Raw genomic sequence first — 23781 nt, forward strand, 5'->3', positions numbered from 1 at the left:
GCTCTCCCTGGTATTTGGAAATTTCATGATAGTGTGCTTTTGTTGTGTCTTTTTTGACTGGCGCTGGGTAGGTTGCCTCCAATATAAAAACGTATGTTTCAGTTCTTAGAATGGTTCTTGAATTTCTTTTTTTTTTTTTTTAATGATTTATTTCCTTCTGTTTTCTCTGTCTTTACTTTTAGGAAAATTTGTAGTAGTTTAATATTGGAGCTTCTATCTTAATCTTCTATTTTAAAAAATTTTTTTCTTTTTTATTTTACAACTTTTTAGCATTCAAACCTTCCATTCTTTTAAAAAAAATTCAGTTGCCATGTATATAGCCACCTACTTTGTTTTTCTCTGGTTTCTAATGGAAGCTTTCCTCAAATATGGGGGTGGGAGGCATCCTTGGCTGTCCATTTACTTTTATAAATGAGACACTATGAATCTGTACACTTTGGGGCACTAACTGACTGGTCAGTTCATTATATATTGTTCAGACAAAAAGCTGGACTTTTCTTTGGGAGATTCTCAAATGTCAGTGTCTGAAGGCCTATCCTTTGTTCTTCCTCAGATGCTGATTCCTGGCAGCTGACATCCTCAAAGCAGGATGGGAGAGGGAAGCTGATGGTCACACAGACCAATAAACACTTTTTACTTAATTCCCCATTTTTCAGCCCTATGCCTCAGCCTGCTCGCACTTTTTCCCCTCAATTTGAGTCCTTTTGGATTTAATTTCTCCAGAGAATAAACACTTAGTGTCCTCCTGGTGGATTGGGGTGGAAGATGGTCCGAGAAGACCTAGGAGTCAATTGCTTTGTACAAACTTTCAATCCTCTACCCTATTTCCAGTTGTCAGATTCACCTTCATGCTTTAGAACGTGTGTCTCCAAATCCTGAGCCTTTTCTGAGTTGCAGGTAAATACTCTGACTATAACTTGAAGTTGTAACTGTGTATGGTCTGTCTAGATTGCCACATGTTCATCCGCATCTTCTGAAAATAAACTTCTCTGTCTTCCACTTGTGTCTCCTCATCTACTTATTTTATCCTTTTTTAGAATTTTATTCCTTAACTGACACTTGTGGTCACTTTGGAGAGGGTCGGGGAGTCTACGCACATTTTACCGCATTTCCTACTCTTGTTGATAATTTAGTATTTGTGGCTTTAACTATGAACAATTGGCTGCTAAGGTCCTTGCCCTGTAGAAACTAGTGATTTCACTTGGACACAGATTGAATAGCAGGTGCTGATGGGGACGAGCCATCAAACAGCATAGTGCAGGCAGGAGCCTCTTGACTGCCGACATCTTAGTGTGGTGGAAATTTGTAATCTTTACCATTTAACTGTTAGTGAAATAATGACAACTTCATTTATGAAAACAAACTTGAAAAGAAAGCCATATGCTTTTTGATGTACTACTGATGAAAGGGAATAGAATGTGAAGTGATAGTTCTTAAAAAGCTAAAAATTTTACGTGAATTTAAAGAATTGATTGTAGAAAGAAGTCGTTTGGATCAGTGACGTGTGAATCCAACATAAGCTTGCTATTAAAATGAGCAAAAACAATTAACAAATGTTCCAGTTACTATAACATTTCTAATCCAATGAAGGTGAAAAGGTGGACTGTTAACTTATGTGCACAGGAAAGATATGATTGAATGGAAATGTGATTGGAGAGAAGCTGGGAGCTTGTGTAAATATCGTTGTGTGACTATAGTTAGTAAAGGGATTTGGGTGTCTACTTCATACTGTTCATTGAAGGATAGAAGTGGGGACTTCTGTGCTATTGTGACATTTGTGAATTAATTCCTCAAGACACTGCATTATTTGGAATGTACTTTAAGAATCACATTTTCATTTACTGGCATTCTGCTGTATGAATTAATATAACTTAAATGTACTAGTAGCTTTCATGATTTCAGATGCTATATTATGTAATAGATAAACTTCAGATATTTGTATTTTTTTTTTCAGTTTTGCTCTTCAAATGTAGTGTCCTTAGATTCCTATAGTTAAAAGATGTCATTAAGGGAAATAGAAGAAATAATACAATAATTGAAAAAGAATTAGAGTCAAACTTAACAAAAAATAACCTATTAGTGGCCAAGAAAGAACCTGCTAAATTCCATTAAAAAATAAAACAAAACTTAATCATAGTCTTTGACAGACACTTAGTAATTACCAAGGACAGAATCTGAGTAGCTTCCTATTTTCCTGTACATATGTGGGTTGTTCATCTTTTGCTATGGCATTTTTTAGTTCTCTGTATTTCCATGTGAGACAGTAGATCCCAAGAATGAGATGTTTACATAATTGCATTTTCCGTGAAGCTTGGCAAGGCTTTTCTATTCTTTCTCATTGATAATTCAATGGTTCTTCCTTGATTGCTAGCTTTTACCATGTTTGCTTCTGAAAACAGAATATATTCATAGCTTAACGTAAACTCAAGAAATTAAAAAACTTTTATTATATCAACTATATAAATTTTTGTCTGTTTGTCATATTTAATCCTAACAGGTTTATTTAAAAACTATTTCTGAGTTTTAGCAACCCAGTGAAATCAATTCATAATTTTGTTTTATTGTTGTTTTGTGGCCGTTTTATACCCCTACCCCCCAAATCTGAAGGTGCTTGATTATGTTGCCCACACTAACTGGTTAGTGGTAGCACAGAAAAAAAACACCTCCAGAATCCTAGGGCAGCCTCCTTCTCACAAAGATCTCCCTTACACAGTATGAATATCTTCATTCATTCATTCAACAAAAGCTTACAGAACGTCCAGAGGTTCGAGACTGAATAAGGCCTAGCCCCTGCTCTCAAGCAGCACCCGCTAGCACTACAGCATTGCACAACTCCAGGGGGTATCGTTCACATGGTGGTCTATGTACAGTGTCTAGTCTACACAGCCGCATTCCGGGGCAAGTCTTTGAGAATATTCCAAGAAGCCCACAAACTTCACCAAAAAATGAACAATGACGGTTTACAGTGGACAGTTTTTTGCCTTTCAATCCTCCATATATTATCTAAGGTATCAGATGGTTGTCCAATATTTTACTGTCAGATATCATCCATCCAGTCATATATCTTAGCAGTGCCCATTCCAGCGTTCTTAACCGTAGTCCATCAAAGTCCAGCTATGTCGTTTGATGATTGGACCTAAATATATCAACTTAACACTCTGTAAATTGAAGTTCAGACCTTTTCTTATAGGGGAGTAATTTACATGAAGATTTTTAGCAGTGATTTCTCTTCATGATATGTCAGATATGATTTCCCTAAAAAGATTGCTTGAATGTGTCATTTGCTTTGATCTTGAAGATAATTACCCATGAACTTTTTTTTCCCTAATTGCCCACATTATTGCAGGAAGATTAATAAATTTGTAGGGAGAAATCTTATGACTTCCTTGTTCTGCATCAGCTGTCATATAAACAGAAATTAAAGATGTGCGAGGCTTATTAATTCGTTTTTTCTTGTCCTGCCTGGTCACCCATTATTCCTTAGAGAAGGGCTTTCACTGGTAGCATTTTAAATGACTAATCAAATGGGACTTCTCGCTCCTTTTATGGTTCCATAGTACAAGAAATAACATTTCTTTGCTATTCAATGCAATATTTTGAGTTTTACATTTTTTTCCTATAGTAGTCCTCAGTAAGGGCCTTTTTTATTTACATTTTTGTATTAATTATGACTGGTTTCTGGATGTTCCTAGTCTGAATATTCCCAGTTATCTATATAACCTGTGGTTGTTATTTTAAGACTTTATCTCTGGGGTCCTCATTATTTATGGGACTCTGTTTTGAACTTTTCAAACATTTTTAAACATTGACAGCCATCTTATTTTCAGTACACTAGCAATGGTGATAGACTTCAGTTTTTAAGGATAGTTTTATTATTTTCTCTACTCAAAACTTAATTTTGAAGACTCAGTTTCGGTTTTGTCTTTATCCTGTTAGTGTTTGTGTCACTAGGAAGGAGAACAAATTTGCCATCTCTATTTCTTCTTTTTTAAAAATTTTATTTTTGTAAAAACACTTAATATGAGATCTATCCTCTTAACAAATTTTAAGTGCACATTATTGTTGACTGTAGGTACAATGTTGTACAATAGATCTTTGGAGCTTATTCATCTCACTTAACTGAAACTTCATGCCAGTTGATTAATAAAATTAACCATCACAATGTACATTGCCCCTACCAGACTATAAGCTTTCCAAGGCCAATGAATATTTCTTTCTTGTTCCCAGACGTAGTCCCAGAACCTGGCATGATGATCCGTCATCAAGAAGATATTACATAAATATCTGTTGAATGAATGAGGCATGCCCCAGGAAGTTTCTTCATTGACACTGCCAAGTCCCCTATGAGCACCAGATTAAGCTTATCTGAGTGTGAAATAACACTCGTGCAGTGAACTGCCTCTTAAATTTCAAGGTCCAAAGCAGATGACATACCCAGTCCCACTGGTAACAGTGATGTCAAATGAAGAAGCAGAAGCCAAAAATATAGTAAAGGCATTTAGGGATGTGGATGAATCTGAAGTAATCCAATAGAAATATAATGTGAATTGTGGGTATGTTCAATTTTCTAGTAGCCACAATTAAAAAAAAAAGTAAGAAGCAGCAAGTGAAATTAATTTTAATAATATATTTTCTGTTATTATAAATTTAAATTATAATTTTTGAATTTAATGTTTCACCTAGTATGTTCAAAATATTTCAACATATAATCTATACAAAAATTATTAATGAGATAGTCTACCTTCTTCTATGCCTTCTTTTTTAATCTGACCAGAGTGACCAAACAAAGATACGTTCTTCTACTTGGGGAGGCGGCATGGCATAATGAATGGATCACTGGCCCAGGATTTAGAGTCACCGTTTCAGATTCTGAGACTGAAACTAAGACGTTTAAACATGTAATACAGTTTCCTTACGTGGAAAAATCAAAACATCGTGTTAGATATTCTGTCTCTAAATTTTAGATTTAGATCTCTCTCTCTAAATTTTAGCATTTGAGTAAATTGTACTGCTGAACCAGAGGTTTCCATGGAGACTACTGGAATTCCATGGAGACTACTGGAATTCCTTCAGAGTGACTTATAAATGAAGTTAGGGTTTAGATATTTTGGTGAAATTACAGAACTGATTCTTTTTAGTGTTTAATTTTAAGTGATAATATTAGTTCTAAATCAAGTTCCTTTTTCTTCTGCAGTTTCTTGTTTGTACTTTTCAGCCTAGTTTATACAAATCATTCATTCATTCATTTATTCATTTTAAAGATATTTATTGAACAACTGTTTTGTACCAGGCACTGAGTCAGGTCCTGGGGCTTATAGAGATGAGAAAGATCCACCCATACCTTCCTTCAAGGTCAAAGGGGAAGACAGTGTGATAAGCTATAACACAGGTGTACAGTTAGTACAGTGGCAGCTCAAAGGTGAAGGTGATTGATTTATCCTCAGTGGATGGTTGAGGAGAGGTAGGGGGTCAGGAAGGGTGTCACCAAGTGGTGATTACTTGTCCTGACTTGTCAAAGCCATCTTTCAAAGTTGACAAAGCTACAGTTGAAGGACACATAGGCTATGCCATGGGTGCAAGTATCCCACAAGTGGTGAAACAGCTGCTGTTTGTGGGTAGGGAAGAAGGACAGGGTCTATGAAGCAGGTAGAGAAAAAGGGATGAATGGTGGGAGGGAGAAAGTGGTTGGAGACCAGATGGAGGAATATTTAGGAATAGTTAGGATATGAGAACTTGATGACTGAATGAGAGGAGTAAGAGGGCCAGCCGTGGTGGCCTAGTGGTTAAGTTCAGTGCACTCTGCTTTGGCGGCCCGGGTCCGGTTCCTGGGCATGGACCTACAGCACTCTGTTAGCGGCCATACTGTGCTGGCAGCCCACATAGTAAAAAACAGAGGAAGATTGGCATGGATGTTAGCTCAGGGTGAATCTTCCTCAGCAAAAAAAAAAAAGAATGAGAGGAGTAAGGGAGAGGCAAGGGTTTCAGATGATTCCTGGGTTTCTAGCTCAGGTAACTCAACCAGAAAGCAAAAATACAGCTTTGCTATGTGAATAAAAAAAAAAAAATATATATATATATATATATATACACACACTCATGCACACACAAATATATATGTACTAAGATATATGTATACTGAAATATATATAATCTTTACTTTTGTTTAATTTTTATTTTGATATGCTTAATTTGTAAGTACAACTTCTTAGAGATATAATTTTGTTTCATAGTTTTAAAAATAAATCTTAAAGTTTCCCCTTATATAGAAAGTCTATTGTTTTGAATTGAATGTTTTCTGAGATGGGCTCTTACCCACAATCTAGGATTTGGTTTTTTTTTGTTTTCATTCCTTAAGAGCTAAGTACTCCACAGTAGTATTTGACTAAGATATATCGTGCCTATCTGTGCCTAATGAAGCACTAACCACAGTAAATGATGAGTGACAGTTTAATCAATTCAATTCCTTCAATAGTCGCCAAGGGCCTGTGGAATGTAATTTTTTAATCTTTCACTTTTCAAATACTGCAAATGTCAACATGAGAAGATGACGTCTGTTATGTGTTATAAATTTTCTTACAAATTATAGTGAAAGAAATTTTTTTTTTTTTTAAATTTTGATCTTTTAGGAGCTAGCCTCCTAAGGAACAAAACTCTTTAGTCTATTTTACAAATACAATCATGCATCATTTAAAGATGGGGACATGTTCTGAGAAATGCATCGTTAGGCTATTTCATTGTTGTGCAAACATCATAGATGCACTTACACAAACCTAGATGGTATCGCCTACTACACACCTAGGCTATACGGTACTAATCTTATGGGACCACTAGCGTATATGCGGTCCGTCATTGACCAAAATGTTGTTTTGCGGCTTATGACCTTATATACATTCCGACATAGAAAAGTGCGATAAGTAAGTGGTCGCCTTGGTGCATCAAATCTCACTAGCTTTAGTTGCGTAATGGTGTATTTCAGTGAACCATGGCTAAATAAAATTACCTATTAGGTTAATTAATGCAGAACCTTTCAAGTTAGTATTGCATCTCTGTGTGTTAAATTCAGATTGTGTTTAGTGCTTAATCTAATTTATTTCACTAGTCTACTGTTTATTTTTTGTTTCTTTGGCTGGAGCCTGAATACGTATTCAGAGAATTAATCTGAGTTATAAAATTCCCTTCAAGAGAGAATTACCTAGATTCCTTTAGATTCTTGTTCTTCAGTGTCTGGTCTTGTGAACAGCAGCATCGGCATTGCTTAGAAGCTTGTTAGAAATGCAAGATCTCAGGCCTCAACCCAGACCTAGTCAATCAGAATCCTCATCCTAACAAATCCCCACATGATTGGCATCCACATTAAAGCGTGAGAAGCACGGCTTCAGATGCTTTGTTTTCAATGGACACATAGGCTTTGAGGAAATTTCTGGTGCCAGCATAATGTTGAATGAGAGAAAGACCAAACGTGCAGTGAGTTATGGTTCTGTTTATCTGCTGTCCTCCTGTCAGAAGCAGCTTGACACTGTCTTCATCTACAGCCCTCTTTCCAAATGTTTTGACAATGCAGATGGTTCTGAGTGGCTCTAAATGATTCTCTGAACTTGAGTGGAAGCCTCGTAACTTTCAATTAGGGAAGTCTGTATGACAAGGGGCAGGTCTCCCCTCACTGTGATAATAAGAGCTAAGTGAGTCACTGTCCTCTCTGCATATACTCAAATGCACAGGCTGTGCTGTGGCATGATCCCTCCCAGGCTCTGTGGTTAAGCCTTGCCACTTGAGAGTGAAACTGTCACTCTCTGCTGAAAGCTCACTATCCTAAGGAATCTTTAGCTTTTGCTAATAAATGGATGAAATTAGAAGCTAAAATCTAGAGATTTTTTGAGATTTTAATTGTACCATATTTTAAAATAGTAAAGTCTTTCTACATTGTCTACTGAGATTGAACCAAACTATTGCCCTGAGAATTAGGAAAGAAGGAGAACAATGTTTTACTTATTTATTTATTTTTTTAAATTTTTAAATTTTTGTATTTTTATTGAATACTTGAGGGTATTAAGCTAAGCAAAATAAGTCAGATGGAAAAATACTATATGATTTCACTCATATGTGGAAGATAAACACATAGATACAGAGAATAGAATGTTTTATTTTATTTATTTATTTATTTTTTGCTGAGGAATATTCACCCTGAACTAACATCTGTGCCCATCTTCCCCTATTTTGTATGTGGGTCGCTGCCACAGCATGGCTGCCAAGTGGTGTAGGTCCATGCCCAGGAACCGAACCTGGGCCACCAAAGCAGAGCACGCCAAACTTAACTGCTAAGCCACAGGACCGGCCCCAGAATGTTTTATTTTTTGATGACCAAAATAAGATTAATGTCAAGTAGATAAATAATAATCTCTAAGTCCTATTTTTTACTTCTTCATGTGTAATAATTGTTTATTGTTTAATTAACATCTTGTAACAATAATATCTTTATGAGAAAATTGAGTACACTCCACTTAAAATGTCTTCTGTCAAATGCAGATATTATTTGAATATAGGAGTTGGTGGATAAAGTTATCCTGCACCCTAACATCCCAAGAGTACTTTAATCAACAGGCACATTACAGTGCATCCTAACTGGTGACTGTAGTGACCAAACCCGATTTCATTCAGGTCTAGGAGAGTTGGTATGTTGCCATAATCCCTTTGACTCATTTGAATTATATTTTTAAAAGTAAAAGACCAAGTCCTCATTCTGAGAAAGGTGATAGTGGCTAATACATTTACAAGTACGTAAATAAATTACAGTTGCAGGAAGTAACTTGAGAAGCATGAGGTTAGGAGACCTAACGGTCTGAGAGATCAGGAAGCCTTCCCAGAGAAGTGACGTTGAACTCTCTGTTCCCTGCTCTGATGGAGAAAAGTTCTTGCCCCTTCCCTGGGAATTCTGTTTTTTCCTCTGCATTTGATACTCCCTCCATTGCCTCAAATTTAATAGTTTGGATAAATTTTTTCATCTTGAATTCTTTTGCCATAGAGTGTGTATATCAGTTTTCAAATACCTTCTAATCAAACTTAATTAATTTTTAATTAGTTGGCGGCCCAAATTATTTAAGGTTGAACCTGAACTGACATTTCACATTCTAGCCTGCAGTTCTAGTGGCTCACGTTGCTTCCAAGAAAAAGTTCATCAAAATACACAGAGGTTCTTTTTTTCTCACATAGGGAAAACACACAATGCCATGGCTCTTCTGCTTAAAATGACTAATTCTCTATATGGTCCCAAGGAGATACTGTCCTTCTTCATTTTGCCTTTTTTTAAAATAAACTTTTAATTTTAGAATAGTTTTAGATTTATACAAAACTTGTAAAGACTATAGAGAGTTCCTATATCCTCCTCACCTGGTTTCCCCTACTCTTAACATCTGACGTTCCTGTGGTACCTTTGTCACAACCAAGGAACCCACAATGGTACGTTACTATTAACTAAACAACTTTATTTTGATTTCACTAGTTTTTCTCTAATTTCCTTTTTCTGTTTTAGGATCCCATCCGGGATATCACATTACGTGTAGTTGTCATGTGTCCTTTGCCTTCTCTGGGTTATGACAGTTTCTCAGACTTTCCTTGTTTTTCATGACCTTGACAGTTTTGAGGAGTACTAGTCAGGTATTTTCTAGAATGTCCCTCAATTTGGATTCGTCTAATGTTTTGGGGAGGAAGGCCGCAGAGGTGAAGTGACGTTCTCATCACATCGTATCAAGGGTCCATGATATCAACATGACTTATCACTGATGCCGTTAACCTTGATCACATGGTGAAGGTACTAGTTGCCAGTTTTCTCCACTGTAGTTACTGTCCACCCCCGACCCCCACCTCCATACTCTACTCTTCAGAAACAAATTGCTAAGCTCAGCTCTCACTTGGTAGTGGAGGGGGGTGAGGGGAGGGAGGGTTGCACTGCTTTTGATTCATTCATTCAACAGATATTTTTGAGCCCTTACTATGTACTTGACACTCTGCTGTGTCCTGGGAACAAGATAATTGTCATAACTTTGTCCCTGGTCTTGTAGGTATTCCATCTAGAGGAGACACACCCCCCAAAAAAAGAGAGAAGTTAACATCCTTTGAGTGTTATGAAAGAAACAAACTAGGGAAAGGAGGATGAGACGGAGCCTGGGCAGTGAGGAACTTGCCTTACGTAAGGTGGCTGGGAAAGACATTTCTAGTTGGAGCCATTTGAGTTGACCCCTGAATAACAAGAAGCAATTATCCACGCATGGAGTGAGGGGAAATGCGTTCTGGGCAGAGGGAACAACAACTCATGCACAGATCCTGAAATGAGAAAGAGCGTGGCATGTTTTAGGAACAGACAGCAGAGCAGCATGACTGGAGCAGAGGAAATCTCGTGGATAGTGGTGTGACGTGAAGTTGGAGAGCATGTGGGGCCTTTACTCTCTTCAGTCTCCATCCTTGGTTTTAGGGAGGAAAAAGCTCAAGATATAATTTTAAAAATCTGATTCCTCTCCTTTTATCAACACAGAGGTATTGACATTGCATGTGGATAGAGGGAGGGCAGATGGAAAGAAAAGAACCTGAAATCATTTCAGAACACAGCAACTTTATATTTATAAAATTTCATTTATCAGATAAAATTTCCTCATGTTTCTAAAAATAAAAGATAGTACTTCCAAGCAATGAAATTTTGCTCCCCTATCTTCTTTTTTTTTGTTATTTTGTGAGGAAGATCGGACCTGAGCTAACATCCCTGCTAATCCTCCTCTTTTTTTTTTTTTTTGCTGAGGGAGACCAGCTCTGAGCTAACATCTATTGCCAATCCTCCTCCTTTTTTTTTTTCCCCAAAGCCCCAGTAGATAGTTGTATGTCATAGTTGCACATCCTTCTAGTTGCTGTATGTGGGACGTGGCCACAGCATGGCCGGAGAAGTGGTGCATCGGTGCGCGCCCGGGATCCGAACCCGGGCCACCAGTAGCGGAGCACACGCTCTTAACCACTAAGCCATGGGGCCGACCCACTCCCCCATCTTCTAAATACAAAATAAAATCATCTAAAAAAAAGTTCATAAAAGTAAACTCTCTTTCATTCCAACTGTTATTCAAATCAACTCATCAAATCCTCTGTTTTGAGAAGAAATCCTTATAGAAATGGTTGTAGAAGCACTGTTATTAAAAATCACCCTATATATTTTCTCCCAATTTATTTCTGTAAAAAATACTTTAAAGATTAAAATATCCATCTTTGATCAAGTTTTAATAATTTACTAATTTTTGGCAAAATGCATGAAAAGTTTTAAAGCATGTCTATCACAGGAAGACTGCTGAGGAAAATAGTGAAAAACCAGGTCATATTTGAGAGCCCATTTCTGTTAGTAATTATTCACAAATAATTATAATATGTAATTTCTTTTAATTTTTTCTCCATAACTGATGAAGATGATTTCTTCTATTTACAAATATGGTTTTTTGTTTTTGTTTTTGCTTTTGTTTTGGTGAGGAAGATTGGCCCTGAGCTAACATCTGTTGCTAATCTTCCTCTTTTTGCTTGAGGAATATTGTCCCTGAGCTAACATTTATGCCAGTCTTCCTCTATTTTGTATGTGGAACACCACCACAGCGTGGCTTGACGAGCAGTGTGTATGTCCACACCCAGGATCTGAACCTGCGAACCCCGGGCCACTGAAGTGGAACATGCAAACCGGCCATTAGGCTGGTCCCAACAAATATGTTTTTATGCGAGTAGAGCATAACATAGATCAAGGTTTGGCAAACTTTGTCTGTAAAGGACTAGATAGTAAATATTTTAGGCTTTTCAGAGCATATGATCTCTATAGCAAGTATTCAACTCTGCCGTGATGATGGGAAAACAGCATAGACAACACATGAATGAATGTGACTATGTTCCAATAAAACCTTATTTATGAACACTGAAATTGGAATTTCACATTATGTTCATATATCACCAAATTTCTTCTTTTGATTTTTTTTTAACCATATAAAAATGTAGAAACCATTCTTAGCTCATAGGCCCTTACAAAAACGAGATTTGGCCCGTGGTCTGTAGTTTTTAGACCCCTATGCATTATTGTGTGCTGTGTCCCTGCCCGCCATTAGAGACAGAGCTTATACTATTGTTAGTCTTATTCATTTGCTGCCACGGGTGGGAAAGAACGAGGTGGCTTTTACAACTAGTGCTTGTAGTTGCTTCTATCCTTAAAGCTGTTTTATCTCCTAATCTGCCTGTGATCTAGGTTCTCCACCTGTATGTCCAACTAGTTAGCTTCATCCACCATGAGTACTGGGATGCAGAAAAAAATCAAGACCTTCTAGCCTAGGAATAAAACACAAACTTCTTAGCATAGAATATGGACTTCTGCTCTCTTGTTAACTTTTCCTTCCATTTTCCACACTGAGCCACAACAACAACATTTGACTCTCTCAAGATTCCTCACTGGTGGATCCTGTTTTTCCTACCTGGAGTGTGCCATTCCCACTCTAGTGCCATCACCCCATAATCCACCAGGTTCCACTTTTCTAGTCCTTTAAGACTTCAGGAGTTAAGTCCCTCCTCACTCTCCACATTGAGCTGAGTTATCCTCTCATGCTCCTTTGGTATCTTATCATGGGAATTGTGTAGAATGTTTTAGAATTGCTGTGTTTATAATATACGGACATACTTGGAAGAAACTTGATAGAAGTTTTCCTAAAATTGATAACAGTCCTAAAAGTTTACATGACTATACCAATAATTAGAAAGCTGAAAGAAAAAAAAAACTTTTCTATACTATCAGAAAAAAAAGTCTATGCTAGAGGAAAGATTGTTATCCCTGTATTCTCTTTATAGAGAATGATATTATAGAATTGTCATAGAAGAGGTAATTGAAGATTATGCAGCCAAAATTGTAGAAATAAAAGTATTAGAGAGGTGTGTCAGACAGTTAATAAATGTTACCTTGTTTTTCTGAATTTTATATTATTTGTCGTATTTCTTAGCTTTTTAAAATTTATGATTTGTTTTGACTTATTTTCTCATTTTAAATGAATTTTCAATTCTGCTTAAAATCTTGTTTTGAGTTGTGATTTAAAAAAACCATTTACAAATCTGTGGCATAAATTAAATTTTGAAATTTTGAGTTCAAAAGAATTGAAAGAAGTGTGAGCACGGGTGGGTGTTTTATATATTACCTCACCAGGTAACTAATCGTACAATAACAGTTTGAACACACTGCACCCTATGACCGCTTTAATTGTAAGCTTTTTTTTTTTTTATTGATGTTTTAATGGTTTCTAACATTGTGAAATTTTGGGTTGTACATTTTTGTTTGTCCATCACCATATATATGACTCCCTTCACCCCTTGTGCCCACCCCCCACCCCCACTGCCCTTGGTAACCACAGTCCAGTTTTCTCTGTCCATGTGTTGGTTTATATTCCACATATGAGTGAGATCATACAGTGTTTGTCTTTCTCTTTCTGGCTTATTTCACTTAACATAATACGCTCCAGGCCCATCCATGTTGTTGCAAATGGGATGATTTTGTCTTTTTTCATGGCTGAGTAGTATTCCATTGTATATATATACCACATTTTCTTAATCCAATCGTCAGTCGAGGGACACTTAGGTTGCTTCCACTTCTTGGCTATGGTGAATAATGCTGCAATGAACATAGGGGTGCATAAGCCTCTTTGGATTGTTGATTTCAGGTGCATTGGGTAGATTCCCAGTAGTGGGATGGCTGGATCATAGGGCATCTCTATTTTTAATTCTTTGAGGAATCTCCATACCGTTTTCCATAGAGGCTGCACCAATTTGCATTCCCACCAGCTGTGTATGAGGGTTCCTGTTTCTCCACATCCTCTCCAACATTTGTTGTTTTTTGTCTTGGTGATTATAGCCATTCTAACGGGCGTGAGGTGGTATCTTAGTGTTGTTTTGATTTGCATTTCCCTGATGATTAGTGATGTTGAGCATCTTTTCATGTGCCTATTGGCCATCTGTATATCTTCCTTGGAGAAGTGTCTGTTCATTTCCTCTGCCCATTTTTTGATCGGGTTGTTTGTTTTTTTTGTTGTTCAGTTGTGTGAGTTCTTTATATATTATGGAGATCAACCCCTTGTCAGATGTATGTTTTGCAAATATTCTCTCCCAGCTGGTTGGTTGTGTGTTCATCTTGATTCTGGTTTCATTTGTCTTATAAAAGCTCTTTAATCTGATAAAGTCCCACTTGTTTATTTTTTCTTTAGTTTCCCTAGTCTGGGTAGGCATGTCATCCGAAAAGATTCCTTTAAAACCAATGTCAAATAGTGTGTTGCCTATATTTTCTTCTATGAGTTTTATAGTTTCAGGTCTCACCTTCAGGTCTTTGATCCATTTTGAGTTAATTTTTGTGAATGGCAATAGCACATGGTCCACTTTCATTCTTTTGCATGTGGCTGTCCAGTTTTCCCAACACCATTTATTGAAGAGACTTTCCTTTCTCCATTGCATGTTCTTAGCACCTTTGTCGAAAATTAGCTGTCCGTATATGTGTGGTTTTATTTCTGGGCTTTCAGTTCTGTTCCATTGATCTGTGTGTCTGTTTTTGTACCAGTACCATGCTGTTTTGATTACTATTGCTTTGTAGTATGTTTTGAAGTCAGGGATTGTGATGCCTCCTGCTTTGTTCTTTTTCTTTAGGATTTCTTTAGCTATTCGGGGTCTTTTGTCGCCCCATATAAATTTTAGTATTCTTTTTTCTATTTCTGTGAAGAATGTCATTGGGATTCTGATTGGGATTGCATTGAATCTGTAGATTGCTTTAGGTAATATAGACATTTTAACTATGTTTATTCTTCCAATCCACGTGCATGGGCTATCTTTCCATTTCTTTATGTCATCATGGATTTCTTTCAATAATGTCTTGTAGTTCTCATTGTATAGGTCCTTCACCTCCTTGGTAAGATTTATTCCTAGGTATTTTATTCTTTTTGATGCAATTGTAAATGGTATTATCTTTTTGAGTTCTCTTTCTGTTAGTTCATTATTAGCATATAGAAATGCAATTGATTTTTGTAGATTGATTTTGTACCCTGCAACTTTGCTGTAGTTGTTGATTGTTTCTAATAGTTTTCCAACAGATTCTTTAGGGTTTTCTATATATACAATCATGTCATCTGCAAATAGTGAGAGTTTCACTTCTTCATTACCTATTTGGATTCCTTTTATTCCTTTTTCTTGCCTAATTGCTCTGGCCAAAACCTCCAGTACTATGTTGAACAGGAGTGGTGAGAGTGGGCAGCCCTGCCTCATTCCTGTTCTCAGAGGAATGGCTTTCAGTCTTTCCCCGTTGAGTATGATGTTGGCTGTGGGTTTGTCATATATGGCCTTTATTATGTTGAGGTACTTTCCTTCTATTCCCATTTTATTGAGAGTTTTTATCATAGATGGATGTTGTATCTTGTCAAATGCCTTCTCTGCGTCTATTGAGATGATCATGTGGTTTTTATTCTTTGTTTTGTTGATGTGATGTATCACGTATATTGATTTGTGGATGTTGAACCATCCCTGCGTCCCTGGTATAAATCCCACTTGATCATGGTGTATGATCTTTTTAATGTATTGTTGTATTCGGTTTGCCAATATTTTGTTGAGGATTTTTGCATCAATGTTCATGAGCGATATTGGCCTGTAATTTTCTTTCTTTGTATTGTCTTTGTCTGGTTTTGGTATCAGGGTGATGTTGGCCTCGTAGAATGATTTAGGAAGTGTTCCATCTTCCTCTATTTTTTGGAATAGTTTGAGAAGGATGGGTATTAAATCTTCTTTGAATGTTTGGTAAAATTCACCAGAGAAGCCATCTGGTCCAGGATTTTTATTTTTTGGGAGGTTTTTGATTACTATTTCCATCTCTTTACTTGTTATTGGCCTATTCAGATTCTCCATTTCTTCTTGGTTCAATTTTGGGAGGTTGTATAAGTCTAAGAATTTATCCACTTCCTCTAGATTGTCCAATTTGTTGGCATATAATTTCTCATAGTATTCTCTTATAATCCTCTGTATTTCCATGGTATCCGTTGTAATTTCTCCTCTTTCATTTTTAATTTTATTTACTTGAGCCTTTTCTCTTTTTTTCTTAGTAAGCCTGGCTAAGGGTTTGTCGATTTTGTTTATCTTCTCGAAGAACCAGCTCTTTGTTTCATTAATCCTTTCTACTGTTTTTTGGTCTCAATTTCATTTATTTCTGCTCTGATTTTTATTATTTCTCTCCTTCTGCTGGCTTTGGGCTTTGTTTGTTCTTCTTTTTCTAGTTCTGTTAGGTGTAATTTAAGGTTGCCTATTAGGGCTTTTTCTTGTTTGTTAAGGTGGGCTTGTATCGCTATGAGTTTCCCTCTCAGGACCGCTTTTGCTGCATCCCATATGGTTTGATATGGCATGTTATCATTTTCGTTTGTTTCCAGATAGTTTTTGATTTCTCCTTTAATTTCATCAATGATCCATTGGTTGTTCAGTAGCATGTTGTTTAATCTCCACATTTTTGTCACTTTCCCAGTTTTTTTTTCATGGTTCATTTCCAGTTTCATAGCCTTATGGTCTGAAAAGATGCTTGTTATGATTTCAATCTTCTTAAATTTATTGAGGCTTGCTTTGTTTACCAACATATGGTCTATCCTAGAGAATGTTCCATGCGCGCTTGAGAAGAATGTGTAGTCAGCTGTTTTTGGATGGAGTGCTCTGTATATGTCTACTAGGTCCATCTCGTCCAGTTTTTCATTTAAGTCTAATATTTCTTTATTAACTTTTTGTCTGGATGATCTATCCATTGCTGTAAGTGGAGTGTTAAGATCCCCTACTATTATTGTGTTGTTGTTGATTTCTCCTTTTAGGTTTGTTAATAGTTGCTTTATGTACATTGGTGCTCCTATGTTGGGTGCATATGTATTTATAAGTGATATGTCTTTTTGATGTAGTGTCCCTTTTATCATTATATATTTCCCTTCTTTGTCTTTCTTAACCTGTTTTATCTTGAAGTCTACTTTGTCTGATATGAGTATGGCAACACCTGCTTTCTTTTGTTTGCCATTAGCTTGGAGTATTGTCTTCCATCCTTTCACTCTGAGCCTGTGCTTGTCTTTAGTGCTAAGATGTGTTTCCTGAAGGCAGCATATTGTTGGGTCTTGCTTTTTAATCCATCCTGTCACTCTGTATCTTTTGATTGGAGAGTTCAATCCATTTACATTTAGGGTAATTATTGATATATGAGGGCTTAATGTTGCTGTTTTGTCACTTATTTTCTGGTTCTTTTGCATTTCCTTTGTTTCTTGTCCCATTTGTTTTGGACTGCCAATTCAGTTTGGTTGTTCTGTCTTATGATTCTTCTAGTTTTCTCTTTGTTTATCATATGTGGTTTTGCTTTGATTATTTGTTTAGTGGTTACCTTGAGGTTTGGGCAAAAAATCTTGTGTATGAGATAGTCCATTATCTGATAGCCTCCTATTTCCTTATACTAAGTCAATTCAGTCACTTTCCTCTTCCCCTTCTAAGTTGTTCTTGTTATACCTTATTCTATCTTGTGTTGTGGCTGTGTGTTTACAGTGATGAGGTTAAATTTATTTTTGGTGAATTTCTTCCTTTGATCTTTGAGTTTAGTATTTAAGTGGTTGCTAACCTATTCCGGTAAAGATCTACTATTTCTCTGATTTTGTCTACCTAGTTTTCTGCTTCCTCCAAGCTTTGTGTTCCCTTTCTCTTCTTTTTTTCAGACCTGAGGGCCTTCTTGAGTATTTCTTGTAGTGGGGGTCTCGTGGCCATGAACTCCCTTAGCTTTTGTTTATCTGGGAGAGTTACTATTTCTTCATCATATCTGAAGGATATTTTTGCTGGATAGAGTATTCTTGGCTGAAAGTTTTTGTCTTTCAGTATTTTGAATATATCATTCCAGTCTCTTCTAGCCTGAAAAGTTTCTGTTGAGAAATCCGCTGAGAGCCTGATGGGAGTTCCTTTGTACGTTATTTTTTGTTTTTGTCTAGCTGCCCTTAATATGGTTTCTTTGTCGTTGACCCTGGCTAGCCTTACCACTAGGTGTCGTGGTGAAGGCCTTTGTCTGTTATTATATATAGGTGTCCTGTTGGCTTCGCTTACTGGTATTTCCTGCTCCTTCCCCAGATTTGGGAAATTCTCAGCTATTATTTCCTTGAATAGGCTCTCTGTTCCTCTTTCCCTCTCCTCTCCCTCAGGAATACCTATAATTCTTATGTTACATTTTCTAATAGAGTCAGATATTTCTCGGAGTCTTTCTTCATTTCTTTTTAGTCTTAGTTCTCTCTCCTCTTCCATCTGGAGTATATCTGTATTCCTATCCTCTAAAGTACTAATTCTTTCCTCCATATTGTCAGCTCTGTTCTTTAAAGATTCCAGATTCTCCTTTATCTCCTCCATTGTGTTCTTCATCTCCATCAGCACTGATTGGTTTTTCTTTATGATTTCAATCTCTTTTGTGAAGAAACTCCTAATCTCATTGAATTGTTTGTCTGTGTTATCTCGTATTTCGTTGAGCGTTTTTATGATAGCTATTTTGAAATCTCTGTCATTTAGTTTATGGATTTCTGTGTCTTCGGGGTTGATTTCTGGGTGCTTGTCATTTTGTTTCTAGTCTGGTGATTTCATATATTTTTGCATTGTGGTTCCTGTGTTGGTTTTGTTTTTCCTCATCCTGGAAGTCTCTGGTTGCAATTTCCACCTGCCGCCACTGTCTGGTGGTAAAGGGCTGTGTAGTCTAAGCCCCCTGCGCTCTGCCCCAGTTTTTCTGCTGCGATCCGCAGTTTTGTTTTTTTTTTCCCCGCTGCTATCCACGGGTCCAGTCGTTTGATCAGGTCTGCCTCGGATCGCTAGGTCTGGTCTGGTCGGTTGAGCTGCAGAGTCCGGGTTGCCAGGAGGGGGGAGCTCTCTCTTTTGCCCTCTGGGTCCCTGACATGGGAGGCTTCTCGTTTGCCCCTCTTTATCCGCTCTCTGGGGTGCATCAGATGTTGATGGTAGCCCTGTGGCTCCTCTGAGTCCTCTGTGCGGGAGTTTCCCACTGGCTGAGAGAGTCCGAAGAGCCACGGTTTCTCCGCCGAGGGCTGCCCCTCCCCCCTCTCTGGGAGCCGCGTGGACCAGGATCGCTGATCTGATGGGGAGGGAGAGGAGTTCTCCTTACCTCTCCCCACTTCCTCCGGGGGCCCAGCACGTTCGCTCTCAGATGTGCGGCAGTGTGGATCCCTCCGCTCTAGGTTTTCACTGTCTGGGATTTCGTTGTTGGTCTGTGACTGTTGCTTTTGTTGTATCTTGTCTGGGAAGAGTTCACGGGAAAGCTCACTCCGCCATGATGCTGACGTCACTCTTTAATTGTAAGCTTTTGTGACCAGTTCTTATTCTTGAAAAATTTAGAATAAGTGAGTGATAATTACATAATTATTCAAGTTGTCAAAAGAAGCAACAAATTAAAGGAGATATTTCCTGAAATAAGATTATATATCATAAGTAGAGAACTTAAGTGGATGAATATTTTCTCAGTAAACCGTTCAGAGCAGTCAACTTGATCAAGAGAGGGAGCACAGAGCTAATGGAGGATAGCAAGGGGAAAAAAAAAAGAAAGCAGGCAACAGTTTTTCATATTAAATTGAAGGGCTTTTATTGCTGTTTGGCAATAAGGCAGCTCCAGTAAAGAAAGTATTCTGCTATGTTAATATGTTGGTAGGTTTTATACTTTTACGATTTTATTTTATTGTGCTTTCTATCTCTTTTTATAAACCCTTTAAGTAGAATTCTCTTAGCTTCATTAGTATACTCTCAAGCATCTTTGAAAAATGATGTCATAGGTAACATCCATTAGAAATGAGAGTCCGAGTCCTGTAGCCAGCTAAGCAGATAAGAGCCTGGAGAAATGCTGTATCGTCATATTCCAACTGAGTAGAATTGCATCGTAGATCTATCTTTTAATTGTTCTAAGTATCATATTATAGAGATGATATAGACCAACCACATCATCGGTAAAAGAATTTCTGTAAGTAGTTCTGACAGTGTAGTTGGTACCTCACCAGCCGCTTAGTTGGGTGCAAAGTGGGGGTGGCTGTGGCTTCTGTTGAGGGTCTTCACACTCAGAGTTGCAGCTTCTGATGGGAAAAAGACTAAGGCCAAAAGGTGGTGACTAGAGAGTATATTCTGAATGTAAAAAAAAAGGAAGGTGCAGGAAGCTATTTAAGATTCAGGATATTTTATGTAAACAAATAGAAGACAATAGAAATGTAGGTCAGTAGTCTTAGAAAAGAATTATTGGCATAAAAATTTGGAAAACCACCAAATTGAAGTTCCAGACCTCATCAGACATCTGAAGCTCCATATTTATAAGAATATCATTGTGTTTTAATATGCTAATAAAATAATTCTTGATACCTATGTTGTCTCTCAAATCTTAAACAATAACTTGTGTTAAAACCCGTCTGATTTTGAAATTAATTCTTTACTACTTAATTGAATTATTATTATTATTATTATTTTTTAGTGAGGAAAATCAGCCCTGAGCTAACATCTATTGCCAAGCCTCCCCTTTTTGCTGAGGAAGACCAGCCCTGAACTAATGTCCGTGTCCGTCTTCCTCCATTTTGTATGTGGGCTGCCGCCACAGCATGGCTTGGTGAGTGGTGCATAGCTCTGCGCCCAGGATCTGAACCCGCAAACCCCAGGCTGCTGAAGCGGAGTGCACGAACTTAACCGCTATGCCACCAGGCCAGCCCCTGAAATTATTTTTTATGATGTAAAGTAGCATTTGTTTGTTTTTAGTCATTTTGACTCTATATAGTATTGGTGTTTAATTTGGATAGAAATTGTGTGGTATAATAGAGAAGAAATTTCTGCAAATGTTTTACTTTTTTAAATTTTTATTTATTTTTTTCCCCCAGAGCGCCAGTAGATAGTTGTATGTCATAGCTGCACATCCTTCTAGTTGCTGTATGTGGGACGCGGCCTCAGTGTGGCTGAGGAAGCGGTGCGTCGGTGCGCACCCGGGATCCGAACCCGGGCCGCCAGCAGCGGAGCGCGCGCACTTAACTGCTAAGCCATGGGGCCGGCCCAGTGTTTTACTTTTTTAATTCAACATATTGTTTTATATATAACCATGATAACACCAGGGCAGCTATAGAGACGTAGGTCCCTGTCCTTAACCTCTAGAGGATCTGAAGTAAGTTAAAGGGTTTGCTTTTAGGATTTGCTCACCCTAAATTGAATATGAGTGCAGCAATTGAAGAAGTGTCCCAGTGTGTTCATGATTTTATTAGAATACTTTCAGGAAACATAAACCCATTCAAGGTAGGGCCATTAAAAAAAAAAATTCCTAGAGACTTGCTAGAAGGTAGCGAGATCTAGCAAAAACACTGTATTATCTGAGCATCCAGGCCTTAGGAAGGCAGGAACCAAGTCAATTCAGGGGACTTCACCTACAGGAAGACAGCCATTCTTGCTAATTCTCTGCCATTAATGTGACTTATCCCATCTATATATGCTAGTTTCTTTCCATCCTGCTCCCAAGTGACTTGTTCTCCAAAGTCTCAACAGAAGTATCTGATTGGCTCTCTGCCTATACTATGGATTGGCTGTTCCTCTTGAGTTAGATGCAGGCTGCTGTGGTGTGGGAGGCAAGGGCACCTGATATGCTGGAAGGCCTTGCTAGATAGGAACTGTGAGCATGGCAGGCTAAGCTAGGAGAGGAAGTTGACCATAGTAGAAGGCTGGTATATTGAATAAGAACCTACCAAATAAACTCATAAAGGAGCTATCCTGTCTGCTGGAATGTTCATGGAAGGCTTAATGGAATTTAAAATAGATTAGAGAGTTTGGGTTGGATTTGCATATCAAGAGCAAATAGGTGAAGAAGGAGAGAGTTCCAGATAGTGGAGCAATTTGAGCCAAGTTCTATAGATTTATGCTTGGCCCTTGCACAGATCACTCTGGCTGAGTGATCCTTAGTGTAGCTGCCCTGAATCACCTTAGCAGCCCAAGTCAATGCCTGGGCTCCAACCTAGACTGATTGAAACAGAGTCTCTGAGGTTTGTGTTCAGATCATTTGCAGTTTTTAAAAGTTCCCCAGATGATTTTGATGCAAAGAGAGGTTTGAGATCCTGTGGACAGCTAGAGAGGAATTTGTGAAATAGGGTTGGAAAAGGATGTTAGAACGAGACTGTGGAGGCTTTCTATATCAGGCTAAGGAGTTTCGTGACTGTATCCTGTATACAAAGTGGAGCCTCTGAGGTTTATATTTTATTGGTTTCCACTATTTTCTGAGCCCAGTATAGTTGCATCTATTTAGAGTCCTTTCAGGGCAGTAGGCAGAGAGGGGAAAGGAAAGTTACGGGATCGAGGTATATGTGACACAGCCCTTGGTACTCATTAGGAAAGTAATTTATTCATTGTTTCTCCTCTGTAGGAGTAGATGTTCTAATTCCAGATTTATTTTTCTAAGCAGACTATATTGAAGTTTTTGTACAATTCTTTCTTCTCTCTTTAGGGGAGTCGGCTGCATCTTTGTTGAAATGATCCAGGGAGTTGCTGCTTTTCCAGGAATGAAAGACATTCAGGATCAACTTGAACGAATATTTCTGGTAAGTTCTTTACAGAATGCCTCTGAGAAAAATTGGTTTCTAATTCATCCTTTAGTGACAAATTCTACAGTGGTCGTGGAAAATAATTTTAAACAAATTTATTGGTTGTCATGTTTAATTCTGACATGTATTTGGATCTTTGATAGAGCAGGAAATTAGTTAAGGATTGTGTTTTTAAATTACTGCACATGTATAATATGCCTAAATGGTAAGAAAGGATAGGATGTCAGTGGCAATATAGAACAGTGGGTTAAAAATGAGGGATCTGACAGAATTCCAAGCAATTTATCTAGATATTCCCTCTACAAGTAGGTGGAGCTTAACTCCCTCCCATCCCCACTCACCTTAAACGTGGGCTTTGGTAACTTTTTTCCATAAAGTAGAGCATAGAAAGAGGGGAGGGAGGGGAAGATAATAACTTTAAAATGGGGAAATCAGGCAAACAGTACCTCAGCCAGGTCTTCAAGACCAGCGTCATCAAAGAGAAGTCACGTTGGTAGCATGTACCTTTGATATAATGTATTGAGAATGGCACTTCACCTCTATGGTCTTCCTCCCAAAACCATAATCCCAGTCTAATCATGAAAAACACATCACACAAACCCAAACTGATGGACTTTCTACACAATACCTGACTACTACTCCTCAAAACTGTCATGGTCATCGAAAACAAGGGAAGTCTGAGAAACTGTCACAGCCCAGAGGAGGCTAGGGAGACCTGACCACTCAGTGTAATGTGCTATCCTGGATGGAATCCTGGAACAGAAAAAGAACATTAGGGAAAAACTAGTGAAATCCAAGTAAAATGTGCAGTTTAGTTAATATCAGCATACCAATATGTGTTCCTTTGTTGTGACAAATGTACCATATAATGTAAGATTTTTAACAATAGGGGAGGCTGGTGAGGAGTATACAGGAACTCTCTGTACTATTTTTTACAACTTTTCTATAAATCTAAAACTCTTCTAAAATTTAAAACGTGTAAATTTTTAAAAATCAGCAAAAATAATAAAATGTGTTCTGGAGCTGGCAGTCTGGGTTTCTCCTGGGGCAGGGACTTAGGTCTGTGAGCCTTGGTTTTCCTATGGGGGAAATGAGGGATAGTAGCAGCACCTGCCTCATAGGGTGTTTTCAGGAATAATTGACTTTCTACACATATATACACATTTCTATA

At 37.7% G+C, this 23781-nt stretch overlaps 1 protein-coding gene across 4 annotated transcripts in view; it reads left to right on the plus strand.

Moving 5' to 3' along the window:
- The window catches only part of CDK14 (cyclin dependent kinase 14), a 537486-nt gene that overhangs the window by 317702 nt on the left and 196003 nt on the right, over positions 1 to 23781 (plus strand). For all 4 annotated transcript variants that reach the window (XM_058525247.1, XM_058525237.1, XM_058525217.1 and 1 more), the window contains one exon: positions 22514 to 22607. In XM_058525247.1, coding sequence (XP_058381230.1) covers positions 22514 to 22607 — 94 coding nt within the window. The remainder of the gene's footprint in view (positions 1 to 22513; positions 22608 to 23781) is intronic.

The sequence above is a fragment of the Diceros bicornis genome, chromosome 3 (genome assembly GCF_020826845.1).
Source record: "Diceros bicornis minor isolate mBicDic1 chromosome 3, mDicBic1.mat.cur, whole genome shotgun sequence".
Lineage (NCBI taxonomy): Eukaryota > Metazoa > Chordata > Mammalia > Perissodactyla > Rhinocerotidae > Diceros > Diceros bicornis.